The 23,674-nt window shown below is 34.6% G+C and overlaps 1 protein-coding gene across 7 annotated transcripts in view; it reads right to left on the reverse strand.

Annotated features, from left to right (window-relative positions):
• MICU3 (mitochondrial calcium uptake family member 3) overlaps positions 1-23,674 on the reverse strand; it is an 87,704-nt gene that overhangs the window by 39,728 nt on the left and 24,302 nt on the right. For 6 of the 7 annotated variants that reach the window (XR_012329021.1, XR_012329022.1, XM_073798720.1 and 3 more), the window contains exons 2-6: positions 18,149-18,302; positions 11,767-11,798; positions 7,145-7,223; positions 3,339-3,386; positions 95-177 (exon numbers count right to left, since the gene is read on the reverse strand). Coding sequence is in view for 5 of the 7 variants with exons in the window: in XM_073798720.1 (XP_073654821.1) it covers positions 95-177; positions 3,339-3,386; positions 7,145-7,223; positions 11,767-11,798; positions 18,149-18,302 (396 nt within the window). In the remaining 2 variants the exon portion in view is untranslated. Of the gene's footprint in view, positions 1-94; positions 178-3,338; positions 3,387-7,144; positions 7,224-11,766; positions 11,799-18,148; positions 18,303-23,674 lie in introns of those variants that run through there. The other variant, XM_073798723.1, reaches the window with a different exon arrangement.

Raw genomic sequence — 23,674 nt, forward strand, 5'->3', positions numbered from 1 at the left:
TTTTTCTACAACGGTATTCTAAATAATGCAAAACATAAAAATATAAGTAAGCAATGTTTAATTATTGATAAAATGTAGCTTGTAATATACATACCACCAAAAACTCCTTTTTATCTACCATCTCATTGCCATCGGTGTCAAACATGTTGAAAGCTATTCTAAAACCTGCATGTGGCTCTGCCAGAAAAGAACAGGAAAAGTATTTGTGAAATGAAAAAATGTTTTTAAAGTAAAAAAATCCACATTAGTTGTAAACAATTATTCACATTCTATACAGAAATACTTTCTTTAACCAAGAAATTAAAAGCAACATGTTATTATTTAAATATAATAAAAGCTACATGTAAGTATATATATTTCTGCTTCATAAATTAGCACACTTAGTAACACAATTGATAATACACTTTAAATCTACTTGTGTGATACCTGTTGCATAGCACTGACAGTAAAATTTGACTACCTTCCTTCCAAAGATAAATATTTCTTTCTTATCCAAAGTCTGTCAGTTTGTTTAAAAGGAAAATATCAGCTCATCACATCTGAAGTATTTTCAATATGTCAGCTACTTAGAACAGAAGGAAAAATAAGAATATGACACAATGGAGCAGTCTAAAATCTTGGGAAAATTATAATGGAAATAACCTGCGAAAAAATGTCAAGCATGAGAGATTACATATTTGGGTTTGAACTTCTAGAGGCTTCAAATACAGAAATATAAAGAGAGCTTGAATACTTAATTCTCCCCAAATACAAGGAACAACTCCTTTTCTGAGAAAATCAGACTTTCACACATTACGAACTGCCTTAATTGTATGAACCCTATAATGAGATTCAATCCTTCTTCTCTTTTCACTTCTAAGGCATAAAGAAGAAAACCTGGACAGAAGAAAACTTGAACGTATCCTTCAAAAAGGAGCTCAGTGTACATGCCTTTTTCAAAACATCTGACCTTCTCTTTTAAGATGACTGGCAAAAAGTTTAAAAAGGACCTCTCACAGATACACTTGCCACTACCTGTTGTGAAACCGTGAACCCGGCAAAAACAAAGCACACAGCTCTACTTTCTTAACGGGTAATAGCTGTCTCTGAAAATAATGGAAATGAAAGCCAGTCTTTTATGGAAGTTCATTTTTTTGCACGTATTTTAGGAATCTAGACTTATTTTCATTATCATTTGCTTGAGAAAGAAATAAAAAGTTACACCATCTCTGATAACCAAGATTTAAGCTTTAAAAATATCTGAAGACACATAGAAAGAAGTCCTCACCAGCATTACTTGGAAGGGAATATTAAGTTAAAGTAATAAAAAGTAAAGGGGAGAAAACTATGGACAGGTAACATAGATTATCTAGCCCACTTCCTGCCAGCCCTCTTTTCACATTTTTCTTGGTTCTAATCTAAACGACACCCATAACTTTTCAATTCAAACTCTTAGTAGTTTCTAAGATGGGTCCTGAACTCCAAATGAAGATTCACAGCATCCAAAGATCCTACCCTTTCTGTAGTAAGCAAAAACCACTATCTGTGTTTTTTCCAACATGCTTAAACCAACCCTGTCCCAGCTCAACAAGTGGCTTTCCTCACCAGTTTTGTTTTACTCGGACCCATCACTCTGCTGGTCCAGGCACTTATAACTTCTAATTTTGCATCTAAAGTTGTTCTGCTAACAAGATAACTTTAAAACAAGTCTCTGAGACACTCCTTGGCACCCACTCCTCTACTTTCCACAGTGGCATTCATCACTGACTGGACTGAAATCATCAGAATGGCTTTCCACTCTGTGACAACCTCAGGCTGTCCTATAACTAACTGCACAATACTTGCTTTTCTTCAGCACCAACATTTTAAATGACTTTGAGCCAGGAGGAAAAAAGCAAGAAAAAAATATACAATTTTTGAAATACACATGTGTGCGAGCACACACACACACACACACACACCCCAAATTTCCTGCAACAGAACTCCAACATAACAGCATCCATTACTAAATTCAGAAATAACACAGTGGCTGTGAATTTTCTAATTACAGAAGTATAGGAATTTTAAGATTGGTTTCTAATGACACAATTTTATTGATGTTCTTGTTTCCACACATCTCCATAAATCTCCACAATTGGAAATTCCACTAGCCACATTCTTTTATTTCACTCCTTTCTTCATTCATTTGCCAATTATTTTCTGAGAGGCTACCATGTGAAAAGATAAAATCTTTGCCATCGTGGACCTTGCATTCAACTGTGGGGAGAGAGACAAAAACATGTAAACCAGTAAACAAACACTTTCGAATAGTTCAAGTACTATGAAGAAAATAAAACATTGTAAAGGGATAAAAGGGGAGAGATGGAAGAGGGAGTTATTTTAGGGAGAATGGTCAAGTAAGCCTTCTCTAAGTCTTCATATTTCAAAGGAAACCTGAATGATTTTTACTATCCTGAGGATCTTTAGTAAAAGCACTGATGGTAGAGGGAGCAGAAAGTACGAATTCCTGAGGTGAGAATTCAGGGAATAAAAAGGTCAGGTGACTGGAGCACTGTGAACTATAGCATGTAAGTTCCTCCATTAAATGCAACAAAATTTAACTGAACACCTTAGTAAACCCTTCATGTACTTCATAAGAATTGCTGTATATGAGAGGAAGATAATAATAAAGCTGTTGTAGGATGTATGATGGGTCTTCTTATAGACTTACTAGTTAAAGGACTCATTCTTTCACACTAGTCTTGCAGAAAATGTGATTTGAATGAATGAGTGTAGCAGGAAATTTACAAATCACTACACATCCTGACCTTTAGGCTCCCATGTAGATCCAACCACAGGGATTGATATAGGATATTAAGTGTATAATTTATGAGCATTTTATTTACTGCACCATAAGCCATAATAATATTTATGGTTTTGACCCTTGATAGTACTGTGCTTAGCATTTTCCACTGCCAGTTAGACATGAATTTTGCAAAACAGCCTGGATAGACCTAAACTGATTTTCAATGCAGGGGTCACAGGTTCGAGCCCTGGTCCGTGATGATCCCACATGCCTCAGAGCAACTAAGCCCGTGCACCACAACTACTGAGCCTGTGCTCTAGAGCTCGTGCGCCACAACTACTGAAGCCCATGTGCCTAGAGCTCGTGCTCCGCAACGAGAGAAGCCACCGCAATAAGCCCACACACCGCAACAAAGAGTAGCGCCTGCTCGCCACAACTAGAGAAAGCCCACGTGCAGCAACGAAGACCCAATGCAGCAAAAAATAAATTAATTAATTTAAAAAAGATTTATTTCCCAAGATTATGCTTGAGAAAGAAAACTGTATCCAGAAATAGATTTAATGAGTATACTTACTTGTTAAAATACATAAAAGAAAAAGATATTCTGTGTAAGAAATCACACCTAGAAGAAAAATAGTATTAGTTATGCTATATATAAAATATTACTTTCTCTTCATATTTATCAGGTAAAATATTATTCTTATAATAGCAGTAATATTTATAAAGAACTTAGAGTTTTAAAGAAGATGCTAAATATTGTTTTCAATGAGACTAAACTATTACTACAAAATCAGGGTGAAAGAAACAAATAAATTTTACATTGTTTCATATGCCTCTGTAGAAACCCATACAAAAATCACATTAATGCTTCCAGATATACTGGCATAAAAGCAAAATTATCAATAATGTTTACATATAGCTGTAAATTTTAAATGTGTTGCTAGCTTTCAAGGTATGAATCTAACATAAAATAAAAATGTTGGAAATGGATAACACTGTAAAATGCTTAATAATTTCTTAGTAACCCTTGAATAAAACATTTAGATATTCTTGCTTAGAGATTTGACTTCTTATTGTATTCAAAAAACACAACTCTATAGTTATTACTTTTCTCCTTTCAAGTTATCACTCATTATTCTTGATAAGCTTCATGCTTCTATTAAATGTAATCTAAGAAGTTTCAATTTTTACAGAAAGCTTACACTTTCTGTATATTGTATCCTGAGTTCTCTGTAATCTCATAAACTTTAAAAGGAGTTTGTTTGGACTACATAAAAACATACATTCTGTTACTCAAATTCTTGCTTTTGGATTATAACACCCAAAACTAGAATTAATGGCTTAATTGTTTTTCCAAGTGTATCCTGAGAAAATGAAAATCAGAAATAAGCCAATAACACTTATCCAGATACCAGACAGTCCTCATGTTTGGTAAAAGGGTATAAAAATCCTTAAAATAATCAGATCGTGAACTTTAAAACTCCACTTTACCTGATGTTCTTTGAGGCTACCCTCTTTGTTACAGAACAAAGGAAGAGGAGTCACTGTCAGGCAGTTTGTCAGAAGATGTGAAGGGACCAAGCTAGGAGGCCCTGAAAGCATTCCCGTCTTTTGTTTATACTAGAATATTGTGACCTATAGACATAGTTCTGGTTGATTGCCATGAATGTTATGGGAGAAAGATTCTGGAATGGTCAACGTATATAAGATACAATACCTAGATTCCATAGGGATCCCTCAAAAAAAAAAGATCTGGAAATGGGCTCTGTACCTCCATAACCCCGTCCCACTGACTTGCTCTGACTTGGTGGAACGCACAAGCGGTGCTGGTTAGCATAAGGAAGTTTAAGATCTGCTCTACACCGTTTACTTGATAATCAAGATTCCCCTCACTGAAGGATTACAAAACAGCGAGAGTCCTGATGATGATGATCATGGTAGGCACTTGTCTGAAGTACTAAGTGGTTTTTGAGGTGGTGTAATCCACAGGGAAGAAAAACAAAGTGAGAAACTCATGATATAATTTAATAAAAATGGTCAGGGACATATATACACGACCAAATATAAAATAGATAGCTAGTGGGAAGCAGCCGCATGGCACAGGGAGATCAGCTCGGTGCTCTGTGACCACCTAGAGGGGTGGGATAGGGAGGGTGGGAGGGAGGGAGACGCAAGAGGAAGGGGATATGGGGATATATGTATGTGTATAGCTGATTCACTTCGTTATACAGCAGAAACTAACACACTATTGCAAAGCAATCATACTCCAGTAAAGATGTAAAAAAAAAAAAAAAGGTCAGGGAGAAGGGAAAATATTACTAAACATGAACTGTAGATTCATAATGTTTTTAATTACAAAAATGGAAAACCATTAGATTAACCTTTCAATTTATTTTAAGGCCACCCAGGGTCAAAAATAAAATAATTAAATGCTAAGCATATAGTAATGTTTCGATCCTTAGAAAAAGATCCTTAGAAAAAAAGTTGGCTAAGAAAGATACCAACTAGGTTTCTCTTGAAAATTCAATTTTAAAAAATTCTAAGGGAAGTTTCTTAAAAGCATTACACTGTTTAGTTCCTATATCATGATATATTACAGTTAGCTATTATAACTAAGTCTATGTAATTCATGTTTTCATAAATGCTGTATACCAATTAAATTTTTGTAAAACTGCCTAACATTTTCTTGCTGGGTTATATTTTAAGCAGACAAAATTAATTTGTAAATTAGTTTTCAATAGTTCTAAAAACTTAGCTTTACAATTCCTCTTCCACCTAATCTCTTTATAAAAAAGCAAGATTCTCTGTAACTCTCTACTTTACCTAACCCTATGGTTCTAAAACTTCTTGGGTACACGGATTACCTTGATAATCCCATCACTATGACATAGATCTGCACTGTTCTACAGTGTAGCCATTGGCCACACGGGGCTATTTAAATTTAAAATAAGTAAAAGTAGATAAAATTAAAAATTCAGTTCCTCAGATACAGGAGCCCCATTTCAGGTAATTAATAGCCACATTTGGCTCGTGGCTACCATAGGGACATTCCCATCACTGCAGATAGTTCTATTGGGTAGCACTGAATAGATCATCTCCCTCTGAAAAAAATATGCAAATATGCATACAATTTAAGTAGGATTAGGATCTGCCTAAACCTATGGCTTCCAGATTTAACCCTCCCCCTAACTAAAAAGAATTTCCTTCTTCCATGCATTTATCTTTCTTGGATTATATTTGATCCAATTGCATTTTCCCACGAGAGGTATTAAAGAAATATTTTTTACATTCACCAATTTCCCTCATTATTCCGAGCTTTGAATTTTCCTGATCCTATCATTCCACCCTAAGATTTGAATGGCAATCTTTAAGACAACTTCCAGAAGAAAACTTCTAAGAACTTTAAAGACACCATGGCCCAGATTTCACAAAGATTTAAAAATCCTAGTTATGAAAAGCCTACAGTTAAAGACAAGGTGTCTCCTCCTTCCAGAGTCCATGAGAACCAGGTGTAAGCAATCTGAATTTCTAATTCTGCTTAGGCAAAAATATATGGATTATAACTAATCCTTTATAAAGTATTTATCTTCACATTAAATATATTACTTTCAAACCAATATCGGTTGAAATTGATGAAAAAAAGGTAAGTTTAGATAAATGCTTTATATTGTTATTTTGCATACTCTTATATTTGAATATGAAAATATATATTTCTAAGAAACATTCCTTTTTAAGATTAAAGAGAGTTTATTAGTTTCTGCTATAAACATTTATAAAAAGTACAATGTAAAAGAAAATTGCAATAAAAGCTATATAATTTGATTGCAAAGCCATGTATGAATTAACGAGTTTAATGTATAAATAGATATGGGTAATATGGTAAGTTGAAATAGGTGGATTTTTGCAGTGAGTGTTGTTTTTAAAAGAAACATGTTCAAATTGTGCAACCAAAAGATATATCCAATAAGCTTTTCATATTGATTAAATTTAAGAAAATCTGCAATTCCCTGGAAGTAAAAGGAAAGAAGAAAAATAGACATTTGGAAATCTGTATTTTTGAAAACTGCTTTCTGTGGGTAAATATAACATATACTTCTCAATATGGTTAAAAAGGTTTTTTTTTAACTATAAAAGTTCATTTTGTTGTGAAAAGTGTGGAAGATATGAATAGTGTATATAAAAAGTAACATAAAAACCACCCTTAATCCCACTGCCGAGAAACAATCATTATTAATATTTTGGTGCTTTTCTTTTCAGTTTTTTTTCCATGTACATAGACACATTAATTATAAAATTATTTAAGCATGAGGAAAATATGTATAAATAGTATAAATAATATAGTATCAATATTAAAATACATAAATACTATAGTTAACTTACCTCTTTCTTTAAGACTTCGAAATAGCTTTGATGATCCTTTCCAAACTGGTGGTGTTTCTGATAGCATTTGATTTAATTCCTATGACATAAGGTATCATAATGCTGATTAACTGGTAAACCATTTACTTATAAAATAGACCAAAAATATTCAAATGCCTATGCAAAAACATTCTCTGCTTAGAAGACGTGAGACATGACTGTATTTATACTATTTTATCTGTGGTTCATTCAACCATAAAACCCAATATTTGCCCACAGTCCAAATGTAAAAATAAGTGATAAAGATGCTACATTAAATTCAATTAGAGCTACCGAAAATTTCAGGTAAACTTAATAACTGGAGAAATACATATATATATGATAATCTAATTAAGATGAAACAGTGAATTTAAGTTCTGGAGCCAGTTAGAAAAGGATGGTTCCATGGAAGCCACAGGAAAAGGTGGACTTCCTAATACAGGTCACACATGATCACTGGGCTTCACATACTGTTTTCTGTAGCCCTCCTGGATTTAGGGGATTTTGTGGTAGATGAAGTAACTGGGCAACAGATTATGCTGGGAAAGAATGAAGAGTATTTTAATAGTGACTCAAAGAATGATGACATCAGATGAAGCGGGATGACAGGGTGTTGAGTTATTGTGTCCACCGCTGCAATTTTTTTTCTACTTTTAACTTAAATATTCAGTAAAGAATACACACTTCAATTGCTGGTTAGCCAGCTTTTTTTCTTTTTTAATCAAGCTGAGGGGGGACTATTTTGGAAAATTTAAACATTTGATTCATTGCTCAGATACTAGAACGATTTTGTATTTATTACACATACTGTGTTAAAAATAAGTGAAAATTATAATTAGGTTAACTGTGAAAAAATTATTAAAGGATTTGGTGAGATAAGTTGAAATAATTTGAAATTAAAAAATTAGTCTGCTAAGTAACATACTGAAAAAACAATAGAAATGACTTTTTTTCCAGATCTGACTCTTGCTACTCAAAATGTGGTTCCCCAATGGCCTGGGCATCATCACCGGGGACCTTGTTAGAAATGCAGAATCTCAGATCCCATCCCTGGCCTCCTGAACCAGAATCAATTTTTAACACAATCTCCAGGTGATTTTTATGCACATTCAAGTTTGAGAAGCACTTTAGACAAATCCTTCCTGATGTAGTTGTACATAAAAAAGCTCTGTGACATTTATAAACCATCTTTTTCATTATAGAGCTGGGTTAGCAGGCAAATAAGGAATCTCTGGGATGCCAAAGGCAGGAGAGGTATTTTTAGGGGATTTATAGACGCCCTGAAGCCTATCTGTGAATCCTTGCTCTCATTTCCTTCCTGGTGTTATTTCTGCACTGCAGGTAATAGATGCCACCTGGTGCTCAGTAGTGTCTGACTAGGGTAGCAATTCACATATGAATAATAATGAGAAGCTAGGATATTTAATGTTTAAACAATAGTAAACTCATAAACATTTTTGTTAGAGCAGGAGATTAAAAAATATTAATATTTTGAGTACATTTTATATATTTTCATTAATATTGTTTCTATTATATAAATACTACCATCTCCATTTTAACTGTTCCCATGTATTCAACTCATTTCTTCTACTTAAACTCAGCTAAAATTTAAGACCAAAAAAATCATAGCTACCTTTTACTGAGTGTCCCCTATATGCTTGGCAATGGGCTGATACATATCTCATTTAATTCTAAAAAATTATCCTCATTATGCATATTTTACTGTGTCTTAAAGAAGATAAGTAACTCACCCGGGATTATACAACTAGTAAATGACTGTCCAGATCCTTACTGACTCTAAGCAGTTTATTTTTGTAATAATTTAGTTCCTTGTCTGGTCTAGATCATCCAGTTGACATACTAATCTTGTTTTGTGTCAACTTCAGGGACTTTTTTTTCTTAATTCAATTTTTATTTTATATTGACATATAGTTGATTTACAATATTATGTTCGTTGCAGGTGTACAGCAAAAGTGAGTCAGTTATACATATACATATATCCATTCTTTTTCAGATTCTTTTCCCATACAGGTTATAACAGAGTATTGAGTAGAGTTCACTGCAGTGGAGGCTAGGGACTTTTTTAAGTTTTATTAAAAACTGTATTTCCACTCAGGCGGGAATCTCTCTCCCCTCTGCCAGTGCCTACCTTAGTCTCTTATAGGTAGTAGTGTTGTATGATAAAGAATTTGATTGGCCTTTGTCCCTGGTTCCTGGGAGGAAGACTATATCCTTGCATAACACCAAAGTTTATGCTGAGGAGATGACTCAAGATGGGGGGCTGACCTTCAAAAATAACCCCATGATTCAAGTGTTGGGGCTTTGAACTAGCCTGACCTCTGGGGAGGGGAGAGGAAAGGGACTGGAGATTGAATTCAACCATGTGGCCAATGATTTGATCAATCACACCCATGCAATGAAACCCCCAATAAAAACTCTGGACACCAAACTCAGTGGAGCTTTCAGGTTGGTGAACACATGGGTGTGCCAGGAGGGTGACATACCCTGATCCTTCAGGGAGAGGGCACAGAAGCTGTATTTGGAACCCTCCTATAACTTGCTGTATGCGTCTCTCCATTTGGCTGGCTTTGATTTGTTCCCTTATAATGATAAACTATAATTCTACATGTAGAACGTTCCTGAGTTCTATGAGTCAGTCTAACAAATTATCAAACTTGAGTGGAGTTGTGGGAACTCTCTGAATTTGTAGCCAGTTGGTCAGCAGCGTGGGTGGTCCAGGACCCCCTGAGTTGCAGCTGACAGCTGAAATGAGGGCCACCTTTTTGGGAAACGGGTCCTTAAATCTGTGGGGTCTGATGCTAGCTCTGGGTGATAAGTGTCAGAACTGTATTGCAGTATTGCAAGTAGGGACTAAATAAATATTTGCTGGATTGAATTCATTTACCTAGAATTACAGATGCCTTTGAAAGGCTTTATACAATTTTTCTGAGGACAATTTTTATAACTATATACGTAATATATATGTTATAGGAAAATTAGTAAGTGCAGAAAATAAAACCGATTGTAATCCAGGGACGAACTACAATTAAAAATTTTATTTAATCTCCTTTTAATCTAATTCTCTATCTAGGCATATTTATACAGTATTTTTGTCATTCTTGTTGTAAATATTAAATCATTTTCTGCATACTGTTTTGTAAATTAATATGTCATGAGCGTATTTTCCTGCCAAATATTCTTCATTTTCATGGCTACATAGCAATTGTCTATATAAGCAGTTCTGAAATGTAACTCTTTATACTCTTAAAAATTGTTTACCCAAAAGAGATATTGCTTATGTAGGTTATATCTATCAATATTTAATGCATGTGGAAATCGAAATGATACATTTTTAGAACACAAAAACACACAAGCACATATTCTATTAGTTCTCAGAGTGATGATGTCATCACTCATCACGCAGCCTCTGGAAAACTCCACTGTACACTTGTCACAGAATGAGAGTAATAGAACAAGTATCTTCTCAGTATTATTATGAAAATAGTCTTGACTTCATGGACCCCCAAAAAGGTCTTTGCACGTTAAGAAAGACCGGTTTATATTATTTTGCAATTTGCTGTTTTACTCAAACTCATGCTTTTTAGGTCTATTCATGTTGATACACATATCTCTTGTGTATTTATTCATCTTAGCTCTATATTACTGTATTGTCCTTCATATGCCTATTTCACATTCTTTTATTAATTCCTCTATTGACTGGCATTTATATTGTTCCTAATTTTTTTAGGACTCCTGGTATAAGCATACAAGTGTTTCTCTTGTAAACATATCTAGAAGTAGAATTTTTGATATGCATTAGATAGTGCCAAATTTCTCTCAAAAGAGACTATACCAATTTACATTCTCACCTGATTCCTCTTTCTTCTTGTCCTTGAATTACTGGTATTGTTAGATTTCTAGAACCTGACAATCTGATGGGTGTGAACTAGCATCAGATCATTGGTTTAATTTGCATATCCCTGATTACTAGTGAGGTTGAGCTCCTTTACATATATTTATTGGCCCTTCTGGCTATGTCTACCCATTATTTTCTTATTATCTTTTGTATATTGATTTACAGGAGCTCTATATGACTACAAGATACTTAGCCTTTTCTGTTAATAATGGGTTGGCCAAAAAGTTCGTTCTGGTTTTTCATATCTTAAGAAAACCCGAACGAACTTTTTAGCCAACCCAATATGTTGCAAGCATATTCTCCCATCTGTCATACATCTTTTAACATTGTTGACACTGTCTTTTGGTGTGCCAAAATTTTTAATATTTAATTTAGCAAAATTTGCTAATAATCTCCTTTGAGTTCAACTTTATATATCTTATATATATGTACATATCACATTTATATATGTATACATCACATAAATATATATATATAAAATAGTATGCGGGACTTCCATGGTGGTCCAGTGGCTAAGACTCCATGCTCCCAATGCAGGAGCCCCGGGTTTGATCCCTGGACAGGGAACTTGATCCCACATTCCACAACTAAGACCCAGTGCAGCCAAATAAATAAATAAATTTTTAAAAAATAAATAAATAAAATAAAATAGTGTGCATGCATACATATACCAAGAGCTTTAACCTACCTGCTTGGAAAGTGACTTCCATGTTTTAGCAACTATAATAAACATAAAAAATTAGATAATACTTCATGTAATATATATCAAAATTCAGTAACCATCTACAATCATAACTCATAACACTGACTTTTATATCTAAAAGGCAAAGTTTTTTTAATCTCAAGATTTAGACCTATGTATGTCATGCATTATGTATTTGTTTCACGTACTATAAACTACTTAAATAATATCAGTGGAATAGAAAACACATTTTCCATAATCATTATCTTACTTTGGGGATTTCTGGATTTATAAAGTAAGTTAATTACTCCATGTTAAACATCCTATGGGCTTAAAACACAAACAATGATATTCATTAAAAACTGATGTTAGAATATAAAATATTAACATAGAGAAATTATAATTTTAAGGTGTCACTCATGATCTCTGCTGTGTTAGTATCTCTGATTATACTTCAAAGGTCAGGTCTCTCTAGAGTGAAGGGGAAGGATAGGGGCAAAAAGAAAAAAAGATCAAGGAGAGAACAGGTAATGTGATAGACTCTTGGCCCGTTTTCCATTCTTCTCCCCTAAGAATGTCATAGTTGAATAAAATACCTGAGATCACTTTCTTTTTCTGATTTCTCCTCACATCCCTGAAGATCTCAAACACTATAAATCTCATAATATTAAAATAAATACATAGTCAACATTGCTGTTTCCTTGCTCAGATTTGAACACTGTGAATATCTAATGCTTGTCCAAGAATTATCTCCAGGTTTGTATGTGATTAAGTCCTATAACACAGCTGCATTAGGAACTAGTAAATATCAACTATTTCAGCTACATTACAATAATGACAACCAATAATTTTTCTACATGGCAATGTGGCCATTTCTGTATAGTTAACCATAGCTAACGTAAACAATATATCAAATTCAAGATTATAAGATAGGCATGTTTTGCTTAACTTTCTCTTTTTTAAGCGATGTAATAAGTCATTTTAAGATCAAAAGGGAAAAACTATGTTCTAAAATTTGGCAAACTGATTTTTACGAAGATAGTTTTCTTCTCTATGTAGCAACGACATCCTTCCTTTACCCAAGACAGTTGGGTAATGTAATCAAACATGTAATCAAGTTTAAAATCAAGATTAAAATCACAGGTCTATACAGTAGAATTCAGCATTTAACCTTAATTATAATACTTTACACATTCATTTCATAGACATCCTCCTTTACACAATGAACACAACAATGTAAATAATATTTATTATTCTGTTGCTTTTGAAATATAGCAGTAAGAAAAGAAGAAAAATAAATGGTACAAAAGTACATGCACATGCTCTTATGCAATGTTCAGAAGCTATTTATCAAAAGAGGAAGTTAGACACTCTTGAGTTTTGTAGGGTTTATGAGATTTCCAGGGTAAATTATTCACAAAAGACATATTCATTCTGCCGGATATGTCACCATGGTCAGTATTATTGGCTTTTTTTTTTTAATAAAACTAAAGAGCCATTAAGATTGTTCTTCAAAGGATTTTCTGATTTTCTAAATTCCTTATTTCACATGAAGTTACTGCATATATAAATATAAGGTGAAGAGGGACTTCATTCTTTTGGATATATTTTATTTCTTAAGCTATAGGTTGATGTTTTCATTATATTTTTAATATTTTTAGTATGTCTGAAATTTTTTAACTTAAAATTAAATTAAAATTAAATAATACTTGAAGCTATATGAAAATAATTACTTATTTTAGTTCTAGATGAACAGTTTACCTCTTAGGTTCTATTTAAGTGGGTAAAACAAGAAATTTTCTTGATTTCAAACACAAAGTTACAATCAACAATCAGATATCTATCTCAATTGACATTTATTTGAACTATAATTATTAAGCAAATGTTTACATAGCATACCATTTTCCTGTTGATATTGCCATAAAATTATATTAAAGATTTTTAAAAATAATGGTTATGAATTCAAGTGATAATGATTATGATGACAATGACAGCTAGCAATGTTTATTAAGTGCTTACTGCATGTCAGGTATTACACTAAACATAACTGATATCATTCAATCCTTAAAAAACCTCATAAGGCTGCTATTTTTACTTTTATAAATGAAGAAACAAAAGATTAAATAACTTACTCAGGTTCTCAAAGCTCATAAATGAATACCAAGGTCTAAACACAAGTCAAATTTCAATATGCTATTTTAATATGTATATGATTTAATATTCAGTCTATGAAGCATATTTTCTTTTTTGAGGTAAATATTTCTTTTTAAAACCCTACAGTTTTAAAAAAGTTTTTACAACTATCTTGATCTTTAGTTACCATTCTTAATTATGTCTTAAAAGTGCTGGTTAGAAATTAACTGATATTAATTTGTGGTTGTTAAATATCCTGTGTTTATACTGGAAACCAGTTTTTCCCCTGCAAGTGATAGTTTTGGAATATCTATCAAAAGAATCACAGCTAAAATTATTTCCAAAAAGCAAAAATCCAACAGTAGGCTTCCAGTGAATACATTATGAAGATAAAAATAAAGAAAATAATGAATTAAAAAATTTCAGATTATGAAATTTTAAACCAGTAAGCATTACTTAAAGGATAACTTCTCAAATATGTTTGACAACAGTTACAGAATTTGATGCAAAAGTACCATTTGATATTGTAAGAGATATATTAATAGTTTTATCAAATCTATACCAAAAATAAATATAAAAATCCACACTGTACAAAAACAATTAAACAAAATGTATGGAACACGTATATACCTACTTATGTATAAGAGTCTTTTCTATGTACAAAGTCCCTACACTCAGGAAACGTACAATATTATAGGAGGACAAAAAATACAGAAACAACCAATTCCAAGGCAGAATATGTTTATCTGGCACATGGTAAGTACTCAATAAATATTTCTTGAAGGAAGTGGGAGGGAGGGGGGGAGGGAACGGGAACCAAAAAAGCATAGAGAGATACAATTCTTACCACAGACTTCAAATTCTCCAAAAAAAGAGCCCTACTTAACCTCTAGCCTTTTGTATCGCTACTGTCACCTTTATTCTCATACTATGCCACCTCCCTAGGCAATCTCATCCATACACACTGCATTAATTACCAATCATGTACAGACGAATCCCAAACACATACCTCTTCCCAGCCTTCCCCCCGATCTCCAATGGAAATAATCCAAAGCATCAAAAATTAATTCATTAAAAGCTAATGTGTGAAGTAGCCAATTTGTCAAATTACCGAAGATTGAATTTTTTGAACTTTTATACATTTTTCTTTCACCTCAGTTACCTTTTTTGTTGTTGAGAATGTTTAAGATCTGTTCTCTTAGCAAGTTTTAATTATACAATGCTGTACAATATTATCAACTACAGTAACCATGCTTCCATTAGTCCTTGAGGATTTATTTTAAGTTTGGTTTTGCCATAACTCTATCTCTGAAGAAGAGATGGCTATAATTGTTTTAACCTAACTTAAGGCATTCATTTGACAGTTTCAAGCAGATTATCAAACAACTAATTATTTGGTACGATGATTTTCAGTGAATTGAAATCAATGATCAAGAGCTAGATCCTACTGCCTCCTTGATATCTCCTCTTTTACAAATCTGAGGCATTTAACTACATCATGTCCAAAACTGAAGTTGTGATTTTTCCCTTTAACGCCAGTCCCTACTGCCATCCATCCAGTTAAGCCAACCAGAAATCCTTAGTACTCACTACTCCATCATTACCATTGCCACCATTGTTAGAAGCTTCTGATGCTTGGACAAGAGTCTCCTCTCTGATCTGCTCATGGCCACTCTGGACCTCTGTAATCTGTCTCCACCCTGAGATCTTTCAAAACACAATATAATCATAGCAGGCACCTGTTGTAAACAAGACAACAGGCCCAAAATGGAGTTGCCTACGCTAAGCCCCATGTCACCCAACTGAGACTTAATTACAGTGTCAGTTATCTCCCACATGGAATCTTAAACCAGTCATCAGGAATCACCTGATCAGCAGCAGTTAGGTCATCTGTCTGACAGACCCCTACCATCTCCTGAAGGCAAGTGACCTCACAATAACCAACCTGCTTTTTCTGGCCTAATATAACTTACTTGTTCCTGCTTCCTTCTGCCTATAAAAGGCCTTTCATTGTGTACAGCTCCTCAGAGCCCCTTTATATTTGCTAGATTGGATGCTGCTCAATTCATTAATCGTTGAATAAAGCCAATAAGATCTTGAAAATTTACTTAGTTGAATTTGGTTTTTTGGGTTTTTTTTTTTGCAGTACGTGGGCCTCTCACTGTTGTGGCCTCTCCCGTTGCGGAGCACAGGCTCCGGACGCGCAGGCTCAGCGGCCATGGCTCACGGGCCCAGCCGCTCCGCGGCATGTGGGATCTTCCTGGACCGGGGCACAAACCCGTGGTCCCTGCATCGGCAGGTGGACTCTCAACCACTGCGCCACCAGGGAAGCCCTGAATTTGGTTTTTTAATACACCAAATTCTCCTGCAGCTTAAACCACTACCACAGTTTTCCATTACTTTTAGGATAAAACCAAAAATGTTTAATATCAGCTTACAGACTCTGAATGATTTGGCCCTACCCATATTCCACATACCATATTCCTCCTTGCTCTTTGCACTTATAGCCACCCAGATCTTTTTTCCACTCCTCAAATGTATCACACTCCTTCTTGTCATGGCACCTCAGCACACGCTGTTTCTTCTGCTGAAATTCTCCACTCCCGATTTCCCATTTACCTAGCTAGCTCTTCACTTGATCTTAGCCAAAAGGCCGAGAAGCGATTCCCTAGCTAGCTCTTATGATTTCATATTTCATGGTGATATTTATTTCCCCAAGGAAGATTTCTCTGAGCTACCTGACTAGGTCACTTCTCAAAAATACACTCTCATAGAATCAAGAAACATTCTTTCATGGCACTGAGTTATAATTTGTTGTTTATATGTAAATTTTGTTGAGCAGTGTTGGCTTCCTCCACCAGACTGCAAGCACCATGAGAGTGGAGAACATTTACCTTTCGTTCCCCTCACCACTGTATCTCCAGTGCCTAGTGCAGTGCCTGCCATTTGATAGTTGTCCTTGACTACATGTCATTTAATATTCTGTGAGATGAAATGGGAAGGATGCATAAAAGCACTTCTGCTGCCTTCCAAAGTACTATGGTTGTCTTGAGAAAAAATACTCTGTGATTATTTTTTGAGTTGTGAACTGAACTAGTTCCTTTTTTTCACGGAACCCTATTTTTACTTGAAAGAATAACTGACAGACAAATTATGGTTATTTAGACCTGGGTATCTGGCAGACATTTTTGTACAAATGAACAAAGTTGCTTCTTGCTTAAAGAAAACTGACAGTATTTGTTGTTAATGATAACATTTGAGATTTCAAGTAAAAATCAGAATATTGGAAAACTTGTGTACACCACGAATTTGACAGCTTTCCAATAAGTAAAAACTTTTCTGATGAGATTATGACAATATTAGTGAATGTGATTTTTAAAAAATATTGTATAATGAGATATGTCAACATTTGGAAAATCTGCATAATTTAATAAACCAACATTTTCCAGTTGATGTTACAAGATTATATAAGGGAAAAAGATCCATTCAAAGTGCAATGTAGGCCAATGTATTTTAACAAAACAGATAACAAAAAAGTTTCAAAGTCCACATTGCAGCTAAACTTTAAGAAACTACTATTAGCCAAGTATTGATACAGTACCAAAGAAGAATATCTACAATTATCTAAAAGGCTACTGAAATACTCTTCCCTTTTCCTACTTCTATATTTGTGAGGCAGATTTTGTTCAGATACTTCCTGAAAAACAATACATTGCAACAAATTGAACACAAAAGCAGATATGAGAATCCAGATGGCTTCTGTTAAGTCAGACATTAAAGTAACTCTGCAAGAATGTACATAATGCCCCCAAATTTGAGAACCACTGCTCTAACACATGGAAAGGTGAAAAACGATTAACTTATATTTACACTGCAGGAGCCATGACATATTCAGAAGAGATATGGGAAGAATTTTTGTCCAGGTCTAACTGGAGCCAGCCCTCTGAGTTATTCTGTTTAGACTGGATATACGAACTGACTTGGCAGAGTAAGAACCTATTATAAAGAGTAAGGCAGTGTTTAGTTGGATGTACTGAGAAAGAGGAAACAACAGAAATTTCTGAAAACAGAAAAGATACCAGTAGGAGTTGATAAGAAATATTAGTCTGGTAACATTGTAGAGCACAGTATCTTTTGAAACACCACATTGCTTGCTTAGTTGTTCTGAAAACTTATACTGCTCCACATTTTTACAAACTAGAGACAAGAGAAAAATCTTATAAAATTATTGAGATAACTGAAGAAATATACTTACATTTGGGCTCATCTGTTGTAACAGCCAAAATAAAATCATATGGAGTCATGAATAACTGCCCTTCACATTCTACAGAAGCAAACAAACGAAATCGCCTTTCCCGAGATGTTGCATAGAGATCTAGGTCTTCAATGTCTGTTCTGCCAACAGCAACCTAAAGTAAAGAAAGCAAGTAAGTCTGGACTGTGTGAAGTAACACCTCCTTTTAGATGATAAATGTTTTCAATTATGTTGATAGTGAATTAACAGAACAAATGAAAAAGTGTGAAAATATTGTCTTCTGGAGAACTTAATCATATTATAAATAATTACCCACATGAATAAAATGAACTAATGTTCAAAAGATCCCACAATGAATATCATTAAGGTTCTGAAGACTTAACACTGGCACTTTGAAGGACCTGCGATTTATTTCTTCAGTTTCAGAGAACATTAAATTTCTGACCTAGTAGTTTCTTCAGAAGGAACGCCAACACTTGCTGAATGCCTACTATGTACTCTCTATATAGGCTTATTTATTTAATCTGAACTCTTTTCATTGTAGTCTATTAATTTTCTAAAAGAAGAAAGGTAAAGTGTGATAGGCTGTTCATGGTGACCACTAAGGAAACCACTTAGTGGTAGAGCTTAGATTCGAACTGAAGTTGCTAAGTCTACATCACTACAGTAGAGTTACCACCAATGTTCACTCTGAATTCTACCTAAGGTTAAGATGAGCAGAATCAAGAGTGTGTGTATATGGGGGGAAGGGGATCTCCTTTTGTCTTACTTAAAGATCTTTCCTTGTAGATAAATAATTTCTCACTATTATTTATTTTCTCTCTGAACAACTTTTTTAATAAAATGATTTTTTCCTGATTCCAAAAGCGATGCATAGTTACTATATATAATTTAGAAGATAGAATTTAAAATTTTATAGACATAACTGTTTTTGTTTTCTTTTTTGGTAAAAAATGGGGGTTATACTATGCTGTTCAGTAATCTGATCCTTTTTACTTATTAACACATTTTTGACCAGAGACATATTATGGCTACAAAATCCTCCAGTCAATAATGTGTTAATATATCATGTGTCATTTTTCCATGTCACTAGTCTAGTAGACCATTTTTAGTAACTATATAATATTTAATAGTAAATGTTTGTAGCTTAACACAATTAATGAATTCTAACTGGTTGACTATTTAGTTAATTCATAGTACTTTACTATTATAAAACAATGTTATAACGACCAGCCTTGAAAATATTTAAATATATCTACAAATAGTTCCTTGGGGTAAACTCCTAGGAGTAAACTTGATTGGTCAAACAAAATCATTTCATACATATTATCAAAATGCCTCCAGGGAGTTTATAGCAAAAGTTACAACTGTTACTATTTTGAAAGAACTTATGATTATCTACCTAGAAAATCCAAGAAAAAAGTTATTAAGATTAATGAAGGAATTTAGCAATTTCCTACCTGTGCCTGAGACCTTCTCCCGATCCTTTAGTAGCTCCCCTGGAACTACAGCACGTGCTAAGCTCCCCACTCCAGTGCTTGGTATTAAGCTGCTATTTACCAGGTCTCCCTGATGCCTCATTCTAGACTCTCTCTGCTATAGAGATCCACTAGTTATCAATAAATTCAGTGGTTGCCTACTGCTAGAACTTCATGAAACCAACTAAGCTAATCCTAACCAAAGTCTAGCCATAGCCTGTTGATAAAAACAAGAATGAGTCAAACTTCACTCTATGCCTGGAATGAGCTCCGGGAACTGTACTGGTCTCTGAGCAATGGCCAGCTCCAGGAATATTTTAGACCAACTTCCATTTCCTGTTCAGCTTTTCAGTTTCTCTGGAGGTGAGCCCTGATACCTTTGCAGCTATTGCCAAGGAGATGAATCTTTGCTCCATATCAAATGGTCAGTGGGATTCTTTTAGTCAGACTCTTAGGAAAGCGAACTGCAAGAAAACTTCTGCTGCCACACCCTCTCTACTATATGAGATGCTACTCCAAATCAATCCTACTTAATCACATCCCTTGTATTAACGTATCTTAGACTTTGACAATACACCTTCCCTGAGAGTTAACCCTGTACCTTGGATAAATCCTAGCTATTTCCATTATATATCCTACTATTCTGTCGCTTGTACTCTTTCCTCCCCATTCATACTGTGTTGCAGTTACCTGTCTACATATGATTAACATAGTGCATGGCATATCTAAGGGGCTTGGTAAATGTTTATTGCGTGAATGAATGAATGCTTATGGATGAAAAGATAATTGGGAACGGGATAATAAATAGCCAAAGGGATACTGAGTGTGGTTCAGATGGCAGTGAAGGACAACCAGAAGACAGGCTTCTGATTCCAAGCTGGGAATCTAGACTGAGATAATAAAAGAGAACCTAAAGCTTTAGTGAGAAAGGTACCACATTAAAACTTAGGTGTATCCATCTTTTCAAAGTTGTTCAAACATACCATCTTCATAACTAATGCTGGTAATTGTTTAAGATACCTATTGCAATAAGAAGCCTTATGGGATTTATTTTTAATTTTGACTGTTTTTTATTTTAATAGAGTAAAAATTCCAGTAACATGAATCCCTTCTTAAGTGCAGATTCAGGCAAAAGTATTAATAACTTCTGGTTTAAGTCTTGAAATTTGGAGCACTCAATTCTCAGGCACTCCTGCCAAGTGACTGCAACATATAAAAATTGGGTAATTCAAGTTTTTCTTTTTTTTCATATTTAGATTTTAAAACAGGGTTCCACGTACTTAACTTTTTAAAGTAATTACTGATACTAGGTATATATTACTTCTGTTGCCTTCTTTCAGTTATACATTACCAATTTTCTCCTACAATAAAGATTAATTTTTGCTTCTATGATATCTTTCCAAAAAGGACAGTAAAATTCACAAATTCTAGCTTCTGACTACAGGAATAACAACAACAATAACAAAAATGGACAGTATAGGGCTTCCCTGCTGGCGCAGTGGTTGAGGGTCCGCCTGCCGATGCAGAGGACACGGGTTCGTGCCCCGGTCCGGGAGGATCCTGCGTATCGCGGAACGGCTGGGCCTGTGAGCCATGGCCGCTGAGCCTGCGCGTCCGGGGCCTGTGCTCCGCAACGGGAGAGGCCACAACAGTGAGGCCCGCGTACAGAAAAAAAAAAAAAAAAGGACAGTATAACTGATGAGAATTTTATCAGTATATGAATTAGGGAAGGCCAGAAAGAGAAGAATATAGGTTTTCACATTTAACTGAACACTGGGAGTTACAACATAGAGGAAGGTGCTTGGTTATCATTAGAGAAAAAACAAACATAAATATAATTTGAAAGAGATTCAAATTTGGTAGATTACACTTTTTGCTACGTGGAGGACTGACTGCAAGAGAGGGCAGCAGTGGAGGGGCAAGAAGCCAGCACAGGAAAGGTGTAGAAGATGTAGCATACGATTTATTTGGCAAAATCCTGAACCAAGTACAAGACCCAGGCTGGGGACCTTAGCCAAGAATATAAGTGATACACAGGGGTTCAAGCAGCAGGCAAATTCGCTGAAGTCCACTATTCAAAATTAGAATTTTAAATTTTAATTTCTAAGAACTTCATTTCTTTCATTAATAAAGAACAATTCATTGTGAAAATAAAGTATCATCAAACTTCAAATAATGAAACTACAGCATGTGTGATTTTCACAAATATTATATTTTTTTTAATTTTTAAATTTTATTTTATTTACTTTTTTATACAGCAGGTTCTTCTAAGTCATCAATTTTATACACATCAGTGTATACATGTCAATCCCAATCTCCCAATTCATCACACCATTACCACCACCCACCCCCGTGGCTTTCCCCCCTGGTGTCCATACGTTTGTTCTCTACATCTGTGTCTCAATTTCTGCCCTGCAAACCGGTTCATCTGTACCATTTTTCTAGGTTCCACATATATGCGTTAATACACGATATTTGTTTTTCTTTTTCTGACTTACTTCACTATATATGACAGTCTCTAGATCCACCCACGTCTCATCAAATGACCCAATTTTGTTCCTTTTTATGGCTGAGTAATATTCCATTTTACACATGTAACACATCTTCTTTATCCATTCATCTGTCGATGGGCATTTAGGTTGCTTCCATGACCTGGCTATTGTAAATAATGCTGCAATGAACATTGGAGTGCATGTGTCTTTTTGAATTATGGTTTTCTCTGGATATATGCCCAGTAGTGGGATTGCTGGATCATATGGTAATTCTATTTTTAGTTTTTTAAGGAACCTCCATACTGTTCTCCATAGTGGCTGTATCAATTTACATTCCCACCAACAGTGCAAGAGGGTTCCCTTTTCTCCACACCCTCTCCAGCATTTGTTGTTTGTAAATTTTCTGATGATGCCCATTCTAACTGATGTGAGGTGATACCTCATTGTAGTTTTGATTTACATTTCTCTAATAATTAGTGATGCTGAACAGCTTCTCATGTGCTTCCTGGACATCTGTATGTCTTCTTTGGAGAAATGTCTATTTAGGTCTTCTGCCCATATTTGGATTGGGTTGTTTGTTTTTTTCATATTGAGCTGCATGAGCTGTTTATATATTTTGGAGATTAATCCTTTGTCCGTTGATTCGTTTGCAAATATTTTCTCCCATTCTGAGGGCTGTCTATTCATCTTGTTTACAATTTCCTCTCCTCTGCAAAAGCTTTTAAGTTTCATTAGGTCCAATTTGTTTATTTTTGTTTTCATTTCCATTACTCTAGGAGGTGGATCAAAAAAGATCTTGCTGTGATTTATGTCAAAGAGTGTTCTTCCTATGTTTTTCTCTAAGAGTTTTATAGTGCCCGGTCTTACATGTAGGTCTGTAATCCATTTTGAGTTTATTTTTGTGTATGGTGTTAGGGAGTATTCTACATTCATTCTTTTATATGTAGTTGTCCAGTTTTCCAGCACCACATACTGAAGAGACTGTCCTTTCTCCATTGTATATCCTTGCCTCCTTTGTCATAGATTAGTTGACCATAGGCACGTGGGTTTATCTCTGGGCTTTCTGTCTTGTTCCATTGATCTATGTTTCTGTTCTTGTGCCAGTACCAGATTGTCTTGATTACTGTACCTTTGTAGTATAGTCTGAAGTCAGGGAGTCTGATTCCTCCAGCTCTGCTTTTTTTCCCTGAAGACTCCTTTGACTATCCGAGGTCTTTTGTGTCTCCATACAAATTTTAAGATTTTTTTGTTCTATTTCTGTAATTTGCAATTTGATAGGGATTGCATTGAATCTGTAGATTGCTTTGGGTAGTATAGTCATTTTCACAATATTGATTCTTCGAATCCAAGAACATGGTATATCTCCGCATCTGTTGGTACCATCTTTAATTTCTTTCACCAGTTCTTATAGTTTTCTGCATACAGGTCTTTTGTCTCCCTAGGTAGGTTTAATCCTAGGTATTTTATTCTTTTTGTTGCAATGGTAAATGGGACTGTTTCCTTAATTTCTCTTTCATATTTTTCATCATTGGTGTATAGGAATGCAAGAGATTTCA

This window comes from Tursiops truncatus, chromosome 21 (assembly GCF_011762595.2).
Source record: "Tursiops truncatus isolate mTurTru1 chromosome 21, mTurTru1.mat.Y, whole genome shotgun sequence".
NCBI classification, from domain to species: Eukaryota; Metazoa; Chordata; class Mammalia; order Artiodactyla; family Delphinidae; genus Tursiops; species Tursiops truncatus.